Below are 22,207 nucleotides of genomic sequence, written 5' to 3' on the forward strand. Positions count from 1 at the left end.
ATAAAACCTAGCATAGCTCTTTAGGAAGGGTGTTCCACAAAGAAGGGACTGATATTGATAAAGCCCTGCCCCCCCCCCCCCTCCATGCTCTCTAGTCTGGCCTCTGCCACTGAGGGTAGGGTTACTATATTTTGGGCCGTAAAACCCTGGACACATGGCCCCGCCCAATTCCACTCCAGCCCCGTACCGTTCCGCCTCCAGCTTTGCTGGTCCGCCGGTCTAGGAAAATCATTCCATGGTCTAAAGACAGTGGTTCTCAACCCTGTCCTGGAGGACTACCAGCCACTCAGGTTTTCTGGATAGCTCAAATGAATATGCATGGGGCAGATTTGCATGCCTGTCACCTCCATTATATGCAAATCTTTCTTATGCATATTCATTAGGACTATCCCAAAAACCTGACTGTCTGGTGGTCCTCCAGGATGAGGTTGTTCTAAGAATCCAAAGCACTCATGTCTGCACCAGCCAAGCATTCAGCTCCTTGATGCAAGTTTCTATCATTTGTCCTTTACCTAAGACAGGAAGGATCAATGAGATATTGGCCTCCCTGCCGGCAGGTCTTTTCTTTTGTGTGGGTTTGGCTGATTCTTCCACTGCTGGGCTCCAATTCTTTCAGCCTTGCATGTGAAAAAAAAAAAATCCTAAAACGTTCTCTGTGGGCCAGATCCAGCCACGAGGTATAAAAGTTTGAGCAGTGAAAACCAGCTGTGTAGCAGAGATTCAACTCATGGGCTGTAGACATAGCCCGCACATTGAGAGTTTATATCAGTTGTTTGGCTCTTAACGTATTAGATGTCTGGATCTTTAAGATTTACAATTAAATGAAATAATTAAGGGGTCCTTTTACTAAGGTGTGCTAGCCTTTTTAGCGTGCGCTAAACGCTATCGCGTCCATAGACTATAATGGACGCGTTAGCGTTTAGCGCGTGCTAAAACAACTAGCGCTCCTTGGTAAAAGGACCCCATAGTAATTTAAAATAATTTGACAGAATTTGGAGGAATGGATGGGGAGGTGGTATTTTATGCCGATGAGGTAGCTCTGTTGGAAAGCCTGGTTGTATGCTAAATTGGGGCAGCAGGCGTGAGTCTGAGGCTTTTTCCTCCTTTAGAAAAATACCTACGAAATCTTTTTCTTTTTGTTTAAAAAAACTATTTTGTTTATAAGGTATGAGCGAACAATGATAAAAACAATAATTTGAGGCTGAGAGGTGGGAGACTCAAGAGCAATGTAAGGAAATTCTTCTTTACGGAGAGGGTGGTGGATGCCTGGAATGTGCTCCCGAGAGAGATGGTGGAGAGGAAAACGGTGACGGAGTTAAAAAAAACATGGGATGAACACAGAGGACCTAGAATCGGAAAATAATAGTAAATATTGAAGAACTAAGGCCAGTACTGGGCAGCCTTGCACGGTCTGTGTCTGTATATGGCCGTTTGGTAGAGGATGGGCTGGGGAGGGCTTCAATGGCTGGGAGGGTGTAGATGGACTGGAGTGAGCTTTGATGGAGACTTCAGTAGTTGGAATCTAAGAACAGTATCGGGCAGAAAAAACAACAACAAGTTTTTAGATTGAATGAGGTTGGGCAGACTAGATGGACCATTCAGGTCTTTATTTGTCATCCTTCCCCCCTTTCTCTATCCTTCCCCCCTTTCTCTCCCCCCTTCTACACATAAGTTCATGTAATCCTTTTTCTTCTTCTCTACCCACTATTTTAAGTTCTTGTAAACCGTGTCGAGCTCCATACTCATGGAGATGATGTGGTATATAAACTTAAGGTTTAGATTAGATTAGATTAGATCATCTACTATGTTTTTTTGTATAAGGGTTACATTCATATTGATTTTTTCAAGGGAGGTAGATATTAGAGTATTTTGATCCCTTGAAGTTTGTGAAGTAGGAGTTTTTCACTGTAGTGTGGGAGTCCCTGTCCTAGAGTTTGGATGTTGTAGAAATACCTCGCGTGTAAAGCAGTAGTGAGCACATAGGTCGTTGATAGCTACCAATTAACCAAATTTTCTGAGACAGATTTGCATACATTTGAAGCCTTGCATGCAAATCTATTATCTGAGTATTCATTAGGGTTATCTGGAAAATCAGCCAGTTGGAAGCCCTCAAAGACCGGAGTGATCGCCCCCCTGGTATGTGGCATAACGTGAGGACTGAATGTTACAATGTGTGAAATAGGTTTTTAAAGTGGGTTATGACTGAAGAAAAATCTAATAAATGTTCCTTCTCTCTGCTTTCAGTTATTTGCGAAGCTGGCTCAGGCAAAGGTGGCAGCAGAAGATTCAGGTGAGAACATATCCAGAATATCTAGAGCAGAGTTGTCTAGGGTTATCAGACATCTGGATTTCCCCGGACGGCTTTTCAAAACCTGGCACTTTGTCTGGGTTTTGAAAAGCTTTGAAGAAATCAGTGTTGGGGCAGGAGGGCAGCGGGGGTTGGGGCGTTACAGGGCGGGGATGAGTGGAACTGGACAGGCCTGGGGGCGGGGCTAGAGGTCTGCATTTTCCGATTGGAAAATCTGGCAACACTAGGGTTGTCCAGTGTCAGTCCTCGAGGGCCGCAATCTAGTTGGGTTTTCAGGATTTCCCCAATGAATTTGCATGGGATCTGTTTGCTTGCACTACTTTCATTTTATGCAGATAGATCTCGGGCATATTCATTGGGGAAATCCTGAAAACCCGACCTAGCGAGGGCTAAGATTGGACACTAGGGAGTTGCACGGGGACAGAAATCCCACTCATCCCCGCCAGGATCCTCTTCGTCCCCACCCGTTGCCGCCAGGATCCTCTCCGTCCCCACCCGTCCCCGTCAGGATCCTCTCCGTCCCCACCCGTCCCCGCAAGGAATTACCTCCATTCCTGCCCATTCCCATAAAAAGCAGCAATTACTTCTGACAGGATCATCAATTCCACAGTTTCTTATGTGTTTGCGCTGCTGTTTTCCTTGTGGAATCTCTTTGGTGGAACCCTTTTTTTGTTTTCTGTTCAGGTAATTAACTTATAAACCCCCTCTTTTACTAAGGCTGACGTGTCCATTATAGTATATGGACGAACCCTGCTTCCAAAGCCTTCCATCCCCGTGGGAGTCCTGTGGGCCAGAGGGGGATCCCCGTGGGAGTCCAGTGGGCCAGAGGGGGGTCCCTGTGGGAGTCCCGTGGGTTAGGGAGGATTCCCGCGGGACCCCCGCGGGATTCCCGCGATCCCTGTCCCGTGCAGACCTCTATTGGACACTCCTGATCCAGAGAATATCATGGTGCAGTGGTGTAGCCGGATTAGTTATTTCGGGTGGGCTTCCAATCCCCCCCTTTGTTCTGAATCTCTTTCCCTCTCCTCTGCCCCCGGATGGTGGTCTTGAAAGGTTAAGTGACTTGTGCAGGGTCACAAGGAGCAGCACTGGGATTTGATCTCACTACTTCTGGGTGCAGAGGCAGCAGCTCTATCAGTGAGCCACGCCAGGTGCGGTAGGTATTCTTCTGTCCCTGGAGGGCTCAATAAGTTCGTACTTGAGGCAATGGAGGGTTATGTGACTCGCCCAAGGTCACTAGATGTTGCAGTGGGATTTGAGCCAGGTTCCCCTGGTTCTGAACCCACTGATCTTCTCCTCTACTCTATGCAAGTGTCTCTCAAATTATGTTGTGTCTCGTTTTTTTTTCTTTTGTGCATATTGTTGGAGATTTAATATAAGCCGCATAGAATATCATCCGCTATAATAATTCCCTTAGTGTGCATGCGCACTTCAGTTTTCGTGGCTCCTTGCGTTTGTAGCTCCGTGGCCGGCAGAATGTTAAAGGATGTGGCGCGTGCACACGTTCGGGGCTGACATTGGGGAGAGAAGGAGGTGGCGGTGACCAAGCTATGGTGCTAGAGGAGGGAAGGCCACAACCACTGCCGCTCCCTGGTCGCACGGCCTTCTCCTCTGCCTCCACTCTCCCCTCTGGGTCAGAGCACGTTGCAGCTCGCAGGAGCCGCGCTCTCTGTCCGCCTGGCGACGAACCAACACCCCTTACCTCTGAATTTGTTCGTTGGGCGGGTCGAGGATAAGCATTTGTTTATTTGCGCTGGAAGCTGGTGGCGCTGCCGCAGGGTGGGGAAGGGAAAGAGACAGAAAGACAGACAGACCCAGACAGCGGCAGAGGAGAGAGAGAAAGAGATAGAAAGACAGACACACAGACAGCGGCCAAGGAAAGAGAGAGAGAGAGAAAGAAAGAAAGAGACAGAAATACACAGCGGCCAAGGAGAGAGACAGAAAGACACACAAACAGCGGCCAAGGAGAGAAAGAGACAGAAAGACACACAGACAGCAGCCAAGGAGAGAGAGAGAGAGAAAGAGACAGAAAGACACACAGACAGCAGCCAAGGAGAGAAAGAGACAGAAAGACACACAGACAGACAGCGGCCAAGGAGAGAGACAGAAAGACACACAGACAGCGGCCAAGGAGAGAAAGAGAGAGAGAGAGACAGAAAGACAGCGGCCAAGGAGAGAGAGAGAGACAGACAGAAAGACAGACAGACAGCGGCCAAGGGGAGAGAGAGAGAGAGAGAGAGAGAGAGACAGAAAGACACACAGACAGCAGCCAAGGAGAGAGAGAGAGAAAGAGACAGAAAGACACACAGACAGCAGCAAAGGAGAGAAAGAGACAGAAAGACACACAGGCAGACAGCGGCCAAGGAGAGAGACAGAAAGACACACAGACAGCGGCCAAGGAGAGAAAGAGAGAGAGAGACAGAAAGACAGATAGACAGCGGCCAAGGAGAGAGAGAGAGACAAACAGAAAGACAGAGAGCGGCCAAGGAGAGAGAGAGATAGAGACAGAAAGAAAGACAGACAGAAACATTTATTCTAGCACCCATTAATGTAACGGGCTTAAAGACTAGTATAGTAATATCCTCGCTATATATACACCTTTTTTTGGTAAAAGTTTTTTCTACCTTTGATGCTGGATTGGTAGAAGGGTGGTTTCACCTCACTAATAATCAGAGGCTTTTTCTTTCGCCTATAAGTAGTAGCTAGTTTTTATTTGCCTAGGTCGGGGGTCGGCAACCCGCGGCTCTTTTTCACCTTTGCCGCGGCTCCGGTAGTGTGTCACGCGGGCCGGAGTCTTTCAGTGGCTGCGGCGCGCTCCTGAAGAATGGGAGGCGCGGAGGATGACGTGTGATAGAGGTCTGCACGGGAACGGGGATCGTGGGGATCCCGCGGGTTCCCCCCCTGGCCCACGGGACTCCCACGGGGATGAAAACAGCCTACCTAAATTCTGGCGATGCAGGCATGCAGCTTACAAGTTCGGCGTCGCAGCGGGAAATAGCCATGCTGAGCAGTGAGCTCAGCACGTACACAGATGAAAGCCTTGCTTGCTAATTGGTCGGGCGGCCCCGCCCCGCCGTGCCGCCGGACCAATCAGCATCTAAACATTAAGATAAGAAACAATATATGCAGTGTTAGATTTGTTTTATAATGGTTTTGCGGCTCCAAGTTTTTTTTTCTTTTCGAAAACGGGTCCAAGTGGCTCTTTATGTCTTAAAGGTTGCAGACCCCTGGCCTAGGTAGTTTTTATTTTTTAATTAGTGGGGTATTTTTGTGACTTTGCAGTTGGATGAATGAAGGCCACCCTCCTCCAAGATTGTTAATGGGGCACTTTTGACTAGATGGTCATCAATTTGCATTCTTCCACATTCAGAAGCTGCAGGGGTGCAAAGATTCCAACATTATCTATTTGGGATTTATTAACCATCTTTTCATGATGAGATTCACCCAAAGCGGGTTTGCAATACATTGAACGGTAATCAATCAGGTCCCCTTAGGTACAGATTTAATGATGCTTATCCTAGAAATAAGCAGTAGATTTCCCCATGCCATCTCAATAATGGCCTATGGGCTTCTCTTTTAGGAAATTATCCAAGCCTTTTTTAAAACCTGCTAAGCAAACTGATTTCTCCACATTCTCCGGCAGCGAATTCCAGAGTTTAATTACACGTTGTGTGAAGAAATATTTTCTCCGGTTTGTTTTCGATCTACTACTTAGTAGCTTCATCGCATGCCCTCTAGTCCTAGTATTTGTGAAAAGAGTGAACAAGCGATTCACATCTACCCTTTCCACTCCACTCAGTATTTTATAGACCTCTATTATATCTCCCCTGAGCCGTCTCTTCTCCAAGCTGAAGAGTCCTAGCCGCTTTAGCCTCTGCTCATAGGGAAGTTGTTCCAAATCTTTTATCAGTTTTGTCACCCTTCCCTGTACCTTTTCTAATTCCACTATATATTGTCTGAGATACGGCAACCAGAACTGCACATAGTATTCAAGTATTATGCCTTGTTTGCCCGTCAGGCTTTTATATTCTCAGTTACTGCTTCTTCAATTTGGAACTCTCTCCCTTTATACATCAAAGTAGAACAAAACTTGGATAAATTCCAGAGTAGTTTAAAATGCTTTCTTTTTAAAGATGCCTACAACTGATTTATCCTTTTTTAAATAATTTCTTTTATTATTACACAATCCCTACCTTGTCATATCCTACTTTCAATCCGTTTATATTCTCTTTCCTTACAAATTATAGTTCTCCCCTTTTTTTCCTTTTGTTTTCTTGTCCTCTTCCCCTTCTAGTTTGTCTGTCTAGTAAGGAGTAGTTTGTTCCCTAATTAATATTTAAATAACTTTTATTGTACGCTTTGAATTTTACATTAAGCGTTTAATCAAATTTTAATACATTATATGTGTTTGTTGTTGCTCTCTGTCCCAGCAGGCTCATAATCTCGTAACTGTGACACGTGGGTCGATGGCAAGTTAAGTGACTTGTCCAGAGTCATAAAGGAGCAGGCTGGGATCAAACTTGCAGTCTCAGGTTGCTGAAGCAGCAGCTCTAACCACTAGGCCCCTCTCTACTCCCAGAGCCGGTTCATAGACAACGGCGCGAAAGACAAAAGCGCGCGCCGACAATTGAGCGCAGCGCGCGCTGCCCCGCCGCTCTAAATTAGTTTTTAGGGGCTCCGACGGGGGTTTTTGTTGGGGAACCCCCCAGTTTACTTAATAGACATCGCGCCGGCGTTATGGGGGGGTTTGGGGGGTTGTAACCCTCCACATTTTACTGTAAACTGAACTTTTTCCCTAAAAACAGGGAAAAAGTGAAGTTTTCAGTAAAATGCGGGGGGTTACAACCCCCCACGCCCCCCACAACGCCCCCACAATGCGGCGCGATGTCTATTAAGTAAAGTGGGGTAAAGTGGGGGGTTCTCCCCCCCACGCCCCCCCGTCGGAGCCTTAAAAACAGTAATTTAGAGCGGTGCAGCGGCGCGCGCTGCGCTCAATTGCCTGGGCGCGCCTTTGTCCCGGCGCGCTTTTGACCTGACACCCCCAGAGCCTGTACAATAATAATTTAAATCATGGCATCATGATGGAGCAGCTCAGGGTTCTGATCCCGCTGGAGTCCTGAAGATTTAAAAATATTAACCCAGCTAATAATATTTCTGTGGTCTTGTACTCATTCTACAAGCAAAAAGGGCTTTGTAAGGTCACTGATGCACTTCGCATTGGTTATTTGTGTGTAACTTGGAAGTTGCCTGCGATACTGTGTAAAAGCCATGTTAATTGTGGAATGTAGAAGACCATTCTACAATATAATGGCACAGAGGGTACCATGGTTGTAGGATTGTGATGATCAGCCTTCCATGACTGATGCTATGACTTGATTAGCTGGTTTTTGCTTAATGATTTGCATAAACATAATGCTTTTGCATTGTCTTTCTTCTCTTCCTCCCACCTTGTTTGTTTTTCTTGCATTTGGCTATTCCCACCTCTAGCACTGTAGCAGTTGAAGTGCCTTGAATAGAGAAAGTTCAAAAAAATTCAAGGAACAGTGGTCACCTCTGCTCACCTTTCTGTTATGTTGTATTGATTTGTCTGATTGTTGGATATGTGGATTATAAATTTTTAAATAAAAATAAGTAAATCTTAGAACAACCCTCAAGAACTTCACTGGCAAGCTTGCTAAATACAGAAAGTATTCTTTGGGTTTAAGTTTGGCCACCCTCGGAGGCGTAGCAAGGGCGCCCCTTCCCCACTCCATCCACTCCTTCCCCGCCCCCTCCTGCCACTAGCAGCCCTTCCCCCAAACCTCTTTAATGTTTGGGGGCGCGAGCAGCAACCCCAACCTGCTCCTCCCATCAGCGTCGGCTCTTTCTCTGATCTCACTTCCTGGGCGTGGGTCCAGGAAGTGATGTCAGAGGTTTTATCCAATCGAAGTTTCATACGGTGTTATCCATTCAAAGTTTGCCGACTATTTTCTGTGACTTAAAGCAGGTGAAAATGCCAACGAGAAGGCATATACTTTCAAGTTGCACCTGTATGTAATATACTTTCAAGTTGCACCAATCACAGCCTGGCTGGCCCGGAACTTCCTCGCTGATTGACATCGGGGGGAGGGGGAGAGAGGCTTGTGGGCCTGGCCTGGCATTGGGGAAGCAGAGAGAAATCGGCAGTGGTGGCTTGGGAGGGGGGGGGAGAGAGGAAGAAAGAAAGAAAGAAAGATAGAAAGGCGGCATGGAGAGAGAAAGAAAGACAAAGAAAGGTGTGTAGGGAGAGAAAAAGAAAGACAGAAAGAAAGGGGAGGGGCATGGAGAGAGGAAGAAAAAGTTGGACTCATGGAGGGACAGAGAGATGTTGGTTGGAGAATGGAATGAGGTCTGGAGGAGAGGAAGCATGTAGGAGGCAGAAAGAAAGAAAGGCAGAAAGAAAGAAATATTGGATTTATAGTCAGAAGAAGGAAGTGCAACCAGAGGCTCATGAAATCACTAGACAGCAAAGGTAGGAAAAATGATTTGATTTTCAATTTAGTGATCAAAATGTGTCTGCTATATTTTGCACTATGGCCCCCTTTTAGTGAACCACAATAGCGTTTTTTAGCGCAGGGAGCTGCATTGAATGGTCCGCGCTATTCCCGACGCTCATAGGAACTCAATGAGCGTTGGGAGCAGCGCGGGGCATTCAGCGCAGCTCCCTGTGCTAAGAAAACGCTATTACAGTTTATTAAAAGGGGAGGAGGTATATTTGTCTATATTTGAATAGTTGTTACTGAGGTGACCTTTCATATTTTAAAGTCATCTGCCTTGACCTATGAAAAAAACACCCGAATTCAAATGATAATTAACTTTTCTCTGCGTACAGTGTGCTTTGTGTTTTTTTTTTAAATTTTATTGTTGGTAGATCATTTTGACTTGTACATTTTAAAAGTAGCTCACAAGCCAAAAAAGTATGGGCACCCTTGAGATAAAAGTTTGAGCCCACCTGGACAGATAGGGAAATATGATAAAGTACCTGAATGTAAACCATTTAGGATATACACTTCCCCCTCCGTATTTGTGGTTTCTGTATCTACGGATTCGATTATTTGTGGTTTTGTAACAAATAAATGCCTTTTCATTTTTTGGGCTATTTTAAGCCCTGTAAGCCCCCCTTAAGCCTTACCTGGTGGTCTAACGGGTTTTCAGGCAGGAGCGATCTTCCCACTCTCCTGCCCTGTGCAGATCGCTCACAGGAAATGGCTCGAGAGACTAGGGGAGCTCAAGGCAGCCATTTCCTGTGAGCGATCTGCACAGGGCACAAGAGTGGGAAGATCGCTCTTGCCTGAAAACCCGCTAGACCACCAGGTAAGGCTTAGGGGGGGCTTTCAGGGCTTAAAATAGCCGGGGGAAGCGGAGGTTAGGGGCAGAACCGGCTTGAATATTATTCATGTTTTTTTAAAATATTCGCAGGCCGGCTCTGCCCCTAACCACCTCGAATACAGAGGGGGAAGTGTAAGTGGCGTATAAATAATAAATACCAGTGTTGACCAGTGTTGGAAACAGGATACTGGACTTGATGGACCTTCAATCTGTCCCAGTATGGCAATTCTTATGTTCTCATGTAACATTGTGTTCAGGATTGTTTATCCAGTCTGGGCTCATCACTTATGTTGGTCAGGTCATCAATGAGCAGAAACAAATGATTATTTTTCATTGCAGATAAAGCATACCAGCTGAATATAAATGTGCTGGAGAAGATCCAGGAAGACTGGCAAAGCGAACACATCAAAGCCTGTGTGGTAAGGAGACAATAACAAATTGTAACCTTAAGAGAGGGAGATAATAACAGCTGGTAAACGACATTATTTGCTCCACCTTCCTCCTGGATATGGGTTTGTAGTGGTTGGACGGTGCTGCAGGTTTCCAGCGTTCTACGTGTGCGGATCGCCGGACTTGATGGACCGAAGGTCTGATCTGGAGATGGCAGTTCTTATATTTTTCAACCCATTACTTGAGCAGGCAGAGTGTGGTGCAGTGGTTAAAGCTACAGCTTCCGCACCCTGAGGTTGTGGGTTCAAATCCATGCTGCTCCTTGTGACCCTGGGAAAGTCACTTAGGCCCAAATTCTGTAACCAGTGCCTAAAGTTAGGCGCCTATTTCGGAGGCCCCCAACTAGACAGGCGCCTATCTAAATCGAATAACAAGCTCAGTTAAGCTTTTTAATCAGCACTGATTGAAACATAGGCGCCTATCAAGACAGCGCGATTCTGTAACAAGGCGCCTCTAAAAATGTAGGCGGTCTTCAAAATAGGCGCTATGCATGTTAGGCGTGGGTGTGGCTACGCGTTAGGGCCTTGTGGCAGAATCACTGCTTTTAAGCGTGCTTAAGCGCTCAGCTGGCCTATTTCTTGGGCGCCTCCAAAATAGGTTCCGCTCAGCGTGATTCATGAAACAGCCCCCATTTTTACTTGAATCGCGCTGAACAGTGCCTAATTAGGCGCCTAACTTTTTCAGCGCTTCTTATAGAACTTGCCCTTTGATCTCCCCATTGCCCCAGATAGATTGTGAGCCCACTGGGACAGACAGGGAAAATTCTTGAGTACCTTTGCATAAATTCATGTAAACTGTTCTGAGCTCCCTTGGGAGCAAGGTATAGAAAATTGAATAAATAATAATAAAAAGATAATAAATAATTTTCAGGATAACAAGATACATGCATTAAATGCAAATGTATCTTGTGTCTATTCCTTGTGCATAGGCTAAAACCTGAATGGCCAGATGACCTTCGTCATCCTTCATCCATCATAAACTGTAGGTCACTGGTTGTGGAACAAGTTAAAGCTGCAGCCTCAGCACCCTGGGTTATGGGTTCAAACCCACGCTGCTCCTTCTGACCCTGGGCAAGTCACTTAATCCCCCCCATTGCACCAGGTATATTAGGCAGATAAGGAAAAATGCTTGAGGACCCGAATAAATGTGTGTAAACTGCTCTGGGCTCCCCTGGGAGAACAGTATAGAAATTAGAATAAATAGTGTGAAAAGTTTCAGCTTCTGATAACCAGAGCTGGTATTGTGACATCACAATGCCTCATTCCACCAATGCCTAAGAGCCAACCTCATCAGTGATGTCATAATGGCTTGACTGTCCTATACTTGGCTCACTTTCACTACATTTTGATTTCTAGAGTGGCGCAGTGGTTAAAGCTACAGCCTCAGCACCTGAGATTGTGGGTTCAAACCCACGCTGCTCCTTTTGACCCTGGGCAAGTCACTTAATCCCCCATTGCCCCAGGTCCATTAGATAGATTGTGAGCCCACCGGGACAGACAGGGAAAAATGCTTGAGTACCTGAATAAATTCATGTAAATCATTCTGAGCTCTCCTGGGAGAATGGTATAGAAAATTAAACAAATAAATAATATCCAAACCTTTAAATTAAGTTGAGATTGAATATTTTGCAAAGTTAGAGTAAGATTGGGACAGGGGAAGATGTGCACTTTAGGAAGGAGCATGGTGGTCATACCATTTCTTATCTTCTCCTGGTATCAACCCTCAGACAATTTGGGGTTAGATTCACTAACAATAATGACTCAATTGCTGTTGGCCTCTGGCTGTTTTTCCAACAGCTATTGATTCGCTATTAAGTTTGTATTGAAATCATTTGCATGCAAACCCACCGACTCAATCGCTCAGTGAGTGATTTGCCACAATGCAGAGCCCTAACAGTAGTGATAGGGGAAGCAGCCTCCTGTTACTGCTGTCAGGTCTTCTAGTTTCTTTTTTAATGGAACAGATTTTTTGCATGCCATCTGGCACATTAAACCCCCCCCTCCTCGTGCTAGCACTCTTGAGCCACTGTCTTCCCCCCCTCCCCGATCCCCAAAAAAGATGGCAGGAGGGATTCCCACTCCCTCCTGACTGGAAAGACCTCCCCTCTCTCCCCCCCAAAAAACAGTAGGAGGGATGCCCACTCCCTCCTGTCACTGTAGGCCTCCCTCCAGGCCCCCGTACCTTTGATGTTGGGAGCAGGAAGTACTGAAAACACCTCCTGCTCCAGCTCCCCCTTGAAAACATTGTGTCTTAGGTCCCTCCCTGGTGCATAATGTGATGTATGGGGAGGGGCCTAAGGCATCTCTTGGGAGGGGCTCGAGGCATCTGAGCCAATCAGGGACTTCTAAACTGAGTGGGAGACCTCCACCTCCTGTCCTGCCAGTGGGGTGGGATGCTGTTTCATCTTCACATTTTCAGTAGTGAGGGACAGGCAAAATCTGCAGGACTTCCCTGCATGCCTTCCCTAGTTATTGAAAACAGAGTATTGAAGCATCACCCCCTACTGGTAGCAATGTAATTGGAGAACTAAACCTTGAATTTTAAGACCGGGTTATCACCAAAAATAGGAGCTTGACACGGTTAACAATAATAAAAAAAAAACCCAAAAACCCCATAAAAAAAGGGATGAAAAGAAAACAAACCATACATAGAAGAATGTCCTAGGAAACTTAGGGAGTCTTTTACTAAGGCGCACTAGCCGATTTAGAGTGCACTAAAAATAAGCGCACGCTAACGCGCCCATTATATTCTATGGATGCGTTCGCATTTACCATGCGCGCCTTAGTAAAACACCCTCTTAATGAGAGTGATTTCCAAAATAATTTGCAAAGATGTTTTCAGGTTTTTGCGAAATAATTGAAGAGAGCCAGTTTAAATCTTTGGGTACTTCTTGCAAGACAAGATCTCTGAACATTCCAGAATAAAGGAACAAGAGGCACGAAGAAACCAAACAAGATCTTAAAGACCATGCACTACGTTCTGAGAATTTAGCTCTACTGAAGACGAATGGCTTGTTGAGACTGGCAAAATGACTTTATGCTGTGCAGGAGTTAAAATATGGAACTCTCTTGTAGGCCAAATACGAAACTGTTGTGAAAAGGGCATATTTAGAAAATTACTCAAGATGCAATTATTTGTAGATGCCTTTTTTAGCCAATAATTTTCCGTTCTCCACGGTTGATGAATTATTCATGATTCTCATTATATAAACTATGGTATTAGTTGGTAGATATGATTTCCGATGATTGTTTGTGTGTCTGTTTTATCATGTTTTTATAAAATTGTGTATGTAAATTATGTAAACCGTTTAGTTTTAAACAGTAACATAGTAACATAGTAGATGACGGCAGATAAAGACCCGAATGGTCCATCCAGTCTGCCCAACCTGATTCAATTTAAATTTTTTTTATTTTTTCTTCTTAGCTATTTCTGGGCAAGAATCCAAAGCTTTACCCGGTACTGTGCTTGGGTTCCAACTGCCGAAATCTCTGTTAAGACTTACTCTAGCCCATCTACACCCTCCCAGCCATTGAAGCCCTCCCCTGCCCATCCTCCACCAAACGGCCATACACAGACACAGACCGTGCAAGTCTGCCCAGTAACAGTGTAGAAAATCTTAAATAATAAAATGCTAGCCCGCGCATGCGCACTCGCGACAAGCGTGTTCCCTGATCCCTTTTCTGTCGGGATGTGGCCGCACGAGTGCGCATGCGCACTTACTAGGTCACTGTCAGAAGACGAACCGTCACAGAGGGAGTGAACGCGGAGTCCTGCCGTCCCTCAAACATAAGTCTCCTCCTTTGCCCGACTCCAGCCTCTGCTCCTCACCAGTCCTGCCTTCGGTCCTGTCACTGTTAAACCGGCTGCCAATAACAAAACAAGATGCCATGGGTTCTTCCCTTTTGCCAAATTGCTAAAGGCTCTGCCGGTCTCGATCCTGTCCATCTCTGAAGTTACTTCCTGATTTTGAGGGGCGGGATCGAGACCGGCAAAGCCTATAGCGATTTAGCAAGAGGGAAAGCCCCCGTGATGTCTGGCTTCGTTATTGCCAGCCGGTTTAGTGAGACCGAGACAGGACCGAAGGCAGGGCTGCTCACAATCCAGATGTACTCATCACTCCTCCCGGTTCATACACATCGGCGCGAAAGACAAAGACGCGCGCCGACAACTGAGTGCAAGACGGAGGCGCGCGCCGAAGAAAATTAAAGTTTTTAGGGGCTCCGACGGTGGGTTTTGTTGGGGAACCCGGCGCGCGCCTCCGCGCTGCGCTCAATTGTCTAGGCGCGCCTTTGTCCCGGCGCGCTTTTGACCTGACACCCTCCCCCCTCCTTCCAGCGGCCGGCAAACAACATGGAGGACTGCATTGGCAGAGAGAGAGATGAGGTGTTGGAGGAAAGAGGGGAGTGGATATGTTGGATGGAGGGAGCAAGACAGATACTGGTTAGAAGACTGAAAATAAAGGGGGAAGAGAGAGAAAGAGAAGATGCTGGAAGGGAAGAGTTAGCAAAAAAAAAAAAAAAAACTCCCTAAAAAACAAACAACTGGAGAAATAGAAGCTGATAGAGATGCAGAAAAATAAATGGAGGAAAACTGAAAGATAAGGTTAAAGTCAGAGATGGATGTAGGAGAGGAAGTGAAGACAGGAATGAGAGAAGAGCCAGATAGACTGCAAACCCTGGTAAAAAAATTGAGAGAAGAGAGCAGAAACTGGGATAAACATGAATAAAATGGCCAGACAATAAAAGTAGACTGCTTTCTTTTTATATTCCAAAGTGTATAGTGTTTTTTCTCTTTCTCTGCTGTTGAACTGCATATTGCTGGACAGGGGGAGCAGGAAGAAGTGCTGATGGACAGGGGGGGGGATGAAGGGAGGCCTACTGCTGGACAGGGGGAGCAGGAAGAGGTGCTGATGGACGAGGGAGCAGGAAGAGGGGGGAGGTAAAATAAAGGGAGAAGGGCTGCTGTTGGATAAGGTGAGCAGTGATGGGGTGGGGGAGGACACAGGGGAGGTAAAAGGAAGGGAGAATGAACAGGGGGAGCAGACAAGGGGTGGTGGTGGACAGCCAAAGAAAAAAAACAAAGAAAGAAAGATAGAAATGCAGAAAGCGGCTAAGGAGAGAGAAAAAGAAATAAAGACAGACACACACACACATATTCAAGCACCCGTTAATTTAACGGGCTATAAGACTAGTTTTAAAATAAATAAATACATGCACATTTAAAGTGAATCCTAAGATGGACAGGAAGCCAATGCAATTTTTTCAGCAATGGGGAAACATGTTCAAATTTACTTTTTCCAAAGATCAATCTAGCAGCGGTGTTTGTTTGTTTGTTTATCGCCCGCCCTTATCCAGGGCGAGTTACATGTTAACATACAAAATAAAACGTAACATTTGTCGCACAAAACACATCAAGACCAACACTATAACAACTACATACATACATATATAATCAGATTGTATAAGACATACTAGCCAACCCTATCCTACATCAAAATGTAAAAATACATAAGGCACACAAAATGCCTCAAAGAAAAACATCTTTATGCCAAATGAGACAAACTAGACCATCGAAAACTCCATGACCAGCACTCAACACTCAACAAGTCATCACTCCTACCCCCTCAGCCAAACTCATACCATACATTTCATCTTACAGGTGTCTTTTCAACATTTTCTTGATGTTCTGTAAATTTTGCTGTTGGCGAGTATATCCTGGAAGGTTATTCCACTCCCTGGGAAAAACACTGTTCCTGGATGAAGAAAGCCTTAAGTCTCGCACAGCTGGCACAAACAGATCACAATGCTCAACTCAGTGGAGTAGTCGAGTGTTCTGTATCAACTGAAGCCTTTGCAGGCCGATCTTGGTTAATCCTAGATACACTGCATTACAATAATCTAACCGGGCTAGAATGATTGAACCAGGACAGAGAAATGCTGCTGATCAAATACAACCTTAACTTTCCTCAGCATACGAAAACTGAAAAAGCGCTTCTTAACCAGAGAATTTATTTGATCCTTAAATGTGAATGAAGAATCTATGAGGATACCTGATATTTTGGAAGAGGAGAATTCAATCTGCAAGGACATTCCTGAGTCCAACGTCAAGGCAAAGGGAATGCAATCAGATTTTGGCCCCAACCACAATAGCTTGGTCTTTGCAGCATTGAGTCTCATCTGGACAAACATTGTCCAAGCTTGAAGGGTGACAGGTCAAAAGCGCGCGATGACAAAGGCGTGCCGACAACCCAGCGCAGACAACTGAGCGCAAGGTGGAAGCGCGCCGAAGACAAACAGTATTTTAAAGGGCTCCGACGGAGGGTGTGGGGGGTTACTTAACAGAGATCGTGCCGGCATTGTGGGGAGTTTGGGGGGTTGTAACTCCCCACATTATACTGAAAACTTCACTTTTTCCCTAAAAAAGAGGGAAAAAGTTAAGTTTCCAGTAAATGAGGGGGGTTACAACCCCCCCCAACGCCGGCGCAATCTCTATTAAGTAAAGTGGGGGGGGGGGGGTCCTCACCAACACCTCCCGTCGGAGCCCCTTAAAATACTGTTTTTCTTCGGCGCACTTCCGCCTTGCGCTCAGTTGTCTGCGCTGGGTTGTCGGCACGCCTTTGTCGGCGCGCGTTTTTGTCTATGAACTAGCTTGAAGTTTAGAAATGCAATGATTTATATTAGAAACAAAATTAGCAAAATCTGGCAGTAGTGACTGACATTTTAAAAGAAACATTCCATGGGCTCAGTATTACCCCATATACCGTGTTTCCCCGAAAATAAGCCCTAATTGTAATAATAATAATAATTTTATTCTTATATACCGCCAAAGTCATGTACAATCAGCAAAGTGGTCACAATATAAAGTCATCGAATACAAGCAGAGGAGTGTCAGGCAGAGGAGTGTCCGGCAGAGGAGTGTCAGGCCAGCAGCACTTGCAGGCTGCTTCGCGGCCTTCTGTGTACTGATGACATCATCAGTAACCTGGCACACAGAAGGCCCCAGAGAGAAGGCCGCGAAGCAGCCTGTGAGTGCTGTTGGCCTGATGCTCCTCTGCCAGAAGGTATTTATGGTCGTTGTCAGCGGGGATTGGTTGGAAGGGAAGGATGGAGGGTCAGCGGGGATTCGGCTGCACGGCTAGGGAGGAGGCAGTTGCTCAATGGTTCTGCTGCACAAGGGATGGGAGGGAGGGAGGGCTGGAAGCTGGGTGAGGGTTCTGCTGCACAGGGGGATGGGAGGGATAGAAAGATGCTGCAGAGGGAAGGCACAAGGGGTGAGAGGGGAGGTAAAATGTTGCACATGTGGGGGGAAAGGAAAAAGGAAGAATTGAGGTAGAGAGGAAGGGAGAGATGATCATGTACATTAAAAAAACATAAGCCCTACCCGAAAATAAGACCTAGTGCCTTTTTTGGGCCCCAAATGAATATAAGACACTGTCTTATTTTCAGGGAAACACAGTATGTGTTTGTGGCTTTTTTTGTTTGTTTGTTTGTTTAACAGGATTGTTCTGGGTGAGGTGGTGTTAGGGTAATTCTCAGAATCTCGGAAATAGGGTTGGGTGGTGCTTGGAGTCGGAAAATGAATTGAAAGCTGAAGTTTTGCCCAGGGTGCTTAATTGCCTTCTACCGACCCTGTTTAGTGACTGATGATAGCTAAACTTGAAAGAGAATATGGGATATTCTCAGTGATTTTTTTTTTTTAATTTAAATATATTTCTTTTGCAGTTTTTCGAGGCTCAGGAGTGTGATAGAATAAACTGCTTTCGAAACGCTGTATGGACTCACTTGAACCAGCTTTCTCAACAGTGTGTGACTAACGATGGGGTAAGGATCCTAAATGCGTGTGTCTGGTGATGGGGGTAAAAGCCCTAAAATGGGGAATACAAGCCCCAACTAAGGCTCTCTAGTGATAGCTTGCAAGCCCCAGCCACGGATCTCTAGAGATGGAGTAAGAATCCTAACCATGAATCCTAGTGATGGGATTGAACGTCGGCCATGAGTATATTGTGAAGGCATCTAAGTCTATCGCACTTAAAAAACTAATTTTATAAAAAGTTGCCAATGTGTAAAGGCCAGTTGGACCTATTTTTAGTCCAGGGGTTCTCAGCATAGTCTTTGGGACACACCTAGCAAGTCATGTTTCCAGGATACCTACAATGAATATGTATGAGATAGATTTGCATACAAAGAATGTAAGTGCACGCTTTTCCTTTTCTCTCTCTTTAGGAGTTCTAAACTGTCTAGGACTGGAGGATTTCCTATTAGGGACATAGCTTCCAAAGGGCCTTGATATGCTTTTATCACTCTACTGCTTTTATTTATACCAGCTCAAGACAGTGGTGAAGACATGGGGGACAAGGCCTACTCTTTGGACTCAAGCCCCCTCCACACCTACACTGTTTCTGTTAAATGGCTGGGGGGATGTCAAAGCCCAACCAGCCAAAGAAATTTATTTCTGAGCCACTCCCATCCTCCTCATGTTGGTGCAGTAACTTGGACGTTGACGGGGTGCCTCCAGCCACCGATGCCAGGACTCTGCACATGCTCATTTTGTGCTATGCTTGAGGAGTCCTGGAGTCAGTAGTTGGAGGCAGCCTGCTGACTTCAGGGTTACTGAAGCAGTGTGGGGAGGAGGGAAGTGACTCGGTAGTAAATAGCTTTTGCTGGTTGGACTTTGGTATTCCTGACCGGGGGGGGGGGAGGGGGAAGAGAATATGTTGCTCTCTTGGTCCACCTTTAAGCCTTCACAAAATTGGAGGGTTGATTGGGCATCTGACTCAAATATAGAAACATAGAAACATGATGGCAGATAAAGGCCAAATGACTCATCTAGTCTGCCCATGCACAGCATCCATTATCTCCTCCTCTTCCCAAGAGATCCATATTAGAGAGTTGCGCGGGGACAGAAATCCCACCCATTCCCACCCGTCCCCGCCAAAGTCCCACCCGTCCCCATGAGGAATCCCACCCGTCTCCGTGAGGAATCCCTCCGTCCCCACCCGTCCCAGCGAGGAATCCCCTCCATCCCCGCCCGTCCCCGTGAGGAATCACCTCCGTCCCCGCCCGTCCCTATAAACTTCAGAAATAGTTATTTCATTTAATTATGCTACTGAATTAAAGGCTCTGGTAGAAACCCATTTACAAATAAGCAAAAAGACTTTATTAATTTGGAAATATTAATTGGGAAGAATACATACTTTGTAAACGGGTTTCTACCAGAGCCTCTAATGTTTATAAATTTTTATCAACACAACTAATATACTACTTTATCCTGAAGCAAAAAAAAAAAAAAGAATTTTTTTCCTACCTTTGTTGCCTGATTTCTGCTTTCTTCATGTTCTCATTCAATTCCTTCCATCCACTGTCTCTCTTCCTTCTGCGTCTTCCATTTGCTCTGTTACTGTGCCTCTCCCTTTCTCCCCCCTTCCAAATTGATCTGGCACCCATCTTCTTCCCTCCGCTCCCCCCATAGTCTGGCATCTCTGTCTTTTTCCCTGCCAGCGTCTTCTCCCCACTCTCTCTTCCCCATTTCCTTTCAGCGTCCTTTTCCCCCCATCTTCCCCATGTCCTGTCAGCGTCCTTCTCCCCCCTCTGTCTTCCACTTGTGCTTTCAGTGTCCTTCTCCTCCCTCTGTCTTCCCCATGTCCTTTCAGCGTCCTTCTCCCCCCATCTTCCCCATGTCCTGTCAGCGTCCTTCTCCCCCCTCTGTCTTCCACATGTGCTTTCAATGTCCTTATCCCCCCTCTGTCTTCTCCATGTCCTTTCAGCATCCTTCTCCCTCTCTGTCTTCCCTATGCTCCTTTCAGCGTCCTTCTCCACCCCCTGTCTTCCCCATGTCCTTTCAGCGTCCTTCTCCACCCCTTTGTCTTCCCCATGTGCTTTCAGCATCCTTCTGCCCCCCCCCATCTTCCCAATGTCCTGTCAGCGTCCTTCTCCCCCCTCTGTCTTCCACAAGTGCTTTCAGTGTCCTTCTCCCCCTCTGTCTTCCCCATGTCCTTTCAGTGTCCTTCTCCACCCCACCCCCCGTATTCCCCATGGCCTTTCAGCGTCCTTCTCCACCCCTTTGTCTTCCCCAGTGCTTTCAGCGTCCTTTTCCCCCCTCAGTTTTACGCATTTCCCTTAAGCGTCTTTTCCTCTCCACTCCACCTTTCCTCCCTTTCTCTCTCCCTGCCCCCTTACCTTCGTGGTGCTTCCCCGCCAGAACAGGCCCGGTCCGACAAACCTCCCTGCCCTTAACCGTGAATCTAAATTACCTTCTTCCACATTAAGGTCATCACATACTATCACACCCAAGTCCCAGTTCTCTTTCATGCACAAAAGTTCTTCACCCCTAAACTGTACCATTCCTTCAGATTTTTGCAGTCCAAATGCATTTCTTAGCATTAAATCTTAGCTGCCAAATTTCAGACCATTCTTCAAGCTTCACTAGGTCCTTCCTCATTTTTAGGTATTAGATATTTAAGTATTTTTATATACCACTTATCAAGGTTATCTAAGTGATTTACAACCGCGAATAGGGAGGGAGAAGTGTACTTGTATAGGCTATGTTAACATTCTACCTCAGAACATGACTACACTTAAAGGGGGGAATTCATCAAGAGGCATTAACCACATTAGCGCGTGCTAAACGATAAGACGCCCCAAGGAATATAATGGGCATCTTCGCATTTAACGTGCGCTAATTGGTTAGCATCCCTTGATGGAGTCCCCCCTAAATTAGAACATAAGAATAGCCTTACTGAGTCAGACCAATGGTCCATCAAGCCCAGTAGCCCGTTCTCATGGGGGCCAATCCAGGTCACTAATACCTGGTCAAAACCCAAAGAAGTAGTAACATTCCATGCTACCGATCCAGGGCAAGCAGTGGCTTCCCCCATGTCTTTCTCAATAACAGACTATGGACTTTTCCTCCAGGAACTTGTCCAAACCTTTCTTAAAACCAGCTGTGCTATCCACTCTTACCACATCCTCTGGCAACATGCTCCAGAGCTTAACTATTCTCTGAATGAATAAAATATTTCCTCCTATTGGTTTTAAAAGTATTTCCCTGTAACTTCATTGAGTGTTCCCTAGTCTTTGTAATTTTAGACGGAGTGAAAAATCGATCCACTTCTACCTGTTCTACTCCACTCAGGATTTTGTATACATTTGGCCTTTATCTGCCTTCATGTTTCTATCTTGTGGGGAAATGTTATAAGAGGCATTTTACACATGTATAAAACCATGCATGCATGGAAATGTCGGTATAGATTACCCTACTAGGGGGTAATTATTTAAGTCGGCACCTCCATGTAGACACATGTGGTAGGAGCCTATTCTGTAATGGAACCAAGGTGCCTAGGTTCCATTATAGAATACTAGCATAACTTGGTATGACCTAACATGTAAGCTCCCTGCACTTATGCCAGCCATAGAGCTGATTCAAGTACGGTTACCTAAAGGCAGCAGGTGTGTGTGTAACATAGTATTCTGTAGGTTACCTGCGTTAGTGGGAATGTCGGGTTTGAAGCCCATGTGTAGGTACATTCAGGTACAGTAGGTACTTCTCTGTAAGCTCCCTGGGGCTATCTAAAGGCATCAGTGCTGCTAAGCAAGATATGTAGCAACTGTCTCTGGATGGTGCCGCTGGATTTATTTACAGATAGCTTTAGATAGTCCGGTTAATGCTCAGGTGGTCCAGGGGGCAGAGTCAGAGTGGAGACATAAGTTTTGTGCCATAGTAGCGATTTTCAGTTCTCTGGTTAACGGAGAACAGCGAAAGAGCCATCCTAAGAGCTATTTGGGTAAGCTCTATCTGGATATTCAGCGGTAGCCTCTGCAGCTGAGCATCCAGAGTTCTTTGCCCACAGTGGCAAGAGTTTGAAAAAAAAAAATAAAATAAAAATGCTGACTGCTGCAGGCTCAGTATTGGGGGATATGTTTGTACCTGAGGCAACAAAGGTTCATTGACTGGCCTAAGATCACAAGAAGTGGCCGTGGGATTTGAAACCCTGGCTTTCTTGGTTCTTGGCCTGTTGTTCTCTAAACAGTAAGGCCCGGATTCTGTAACTGGTACGATTGTCGGTGGCTGCCTTAAAAGCGGCCACCGATCGTATGTCAATCATGC

General features: G+C 45.9%; 1 protein-coding gene across 2 annotated transcripts in view; it reads left to right on the forward strand.

Annotated features, from left to right (window-relative positions):
- PSTPIP2 (proline-serine-threonine phosphatase interacting protein 2) overlaps nucleotides 1-22,207 on the forward strand; it is a 151,049-nt gene that overhangs the window by 97,026 nt on the left and 31,816 nt on the right. For both annotated transcript variants that reach the window (XM_033935170.1, XM_033935178.1), the window contains exons 8-10: nucleotides 2,245-2,290; nucleotides 9,995-10,074; nucleotides 17,827-17,925. In XM_033935170.1, coding sequence (XP_033791061.1) covers nucleotides 2,245-2,290; nucleotides 9,995-10,074; nucleotides 17,827-17,925 — 225 coding nt within the window. The remainder of the gene's footprint in view (nucleotides 1-2,244; nucleotides 2,291-9,994; nucleotides 10,075-17,826; nucleotides 17,926-22,207) is intronic.

Source organism: Geotrypetes seraphini, chromosome 1 (genome assembly GCF_902459505.1).
Source record: "Geotrypetes seraphini chromosome 1, aGeoSer1.1, whole genome shotgun sequence".
Classification (NCBI taxonomy): domain Eukaryota; kingdom Metazoa; phylum Chordata; class Amphibia; order Gymnophiona; family Dermophiidae; genus Geotrypetes; species Geotrypetes seraphini.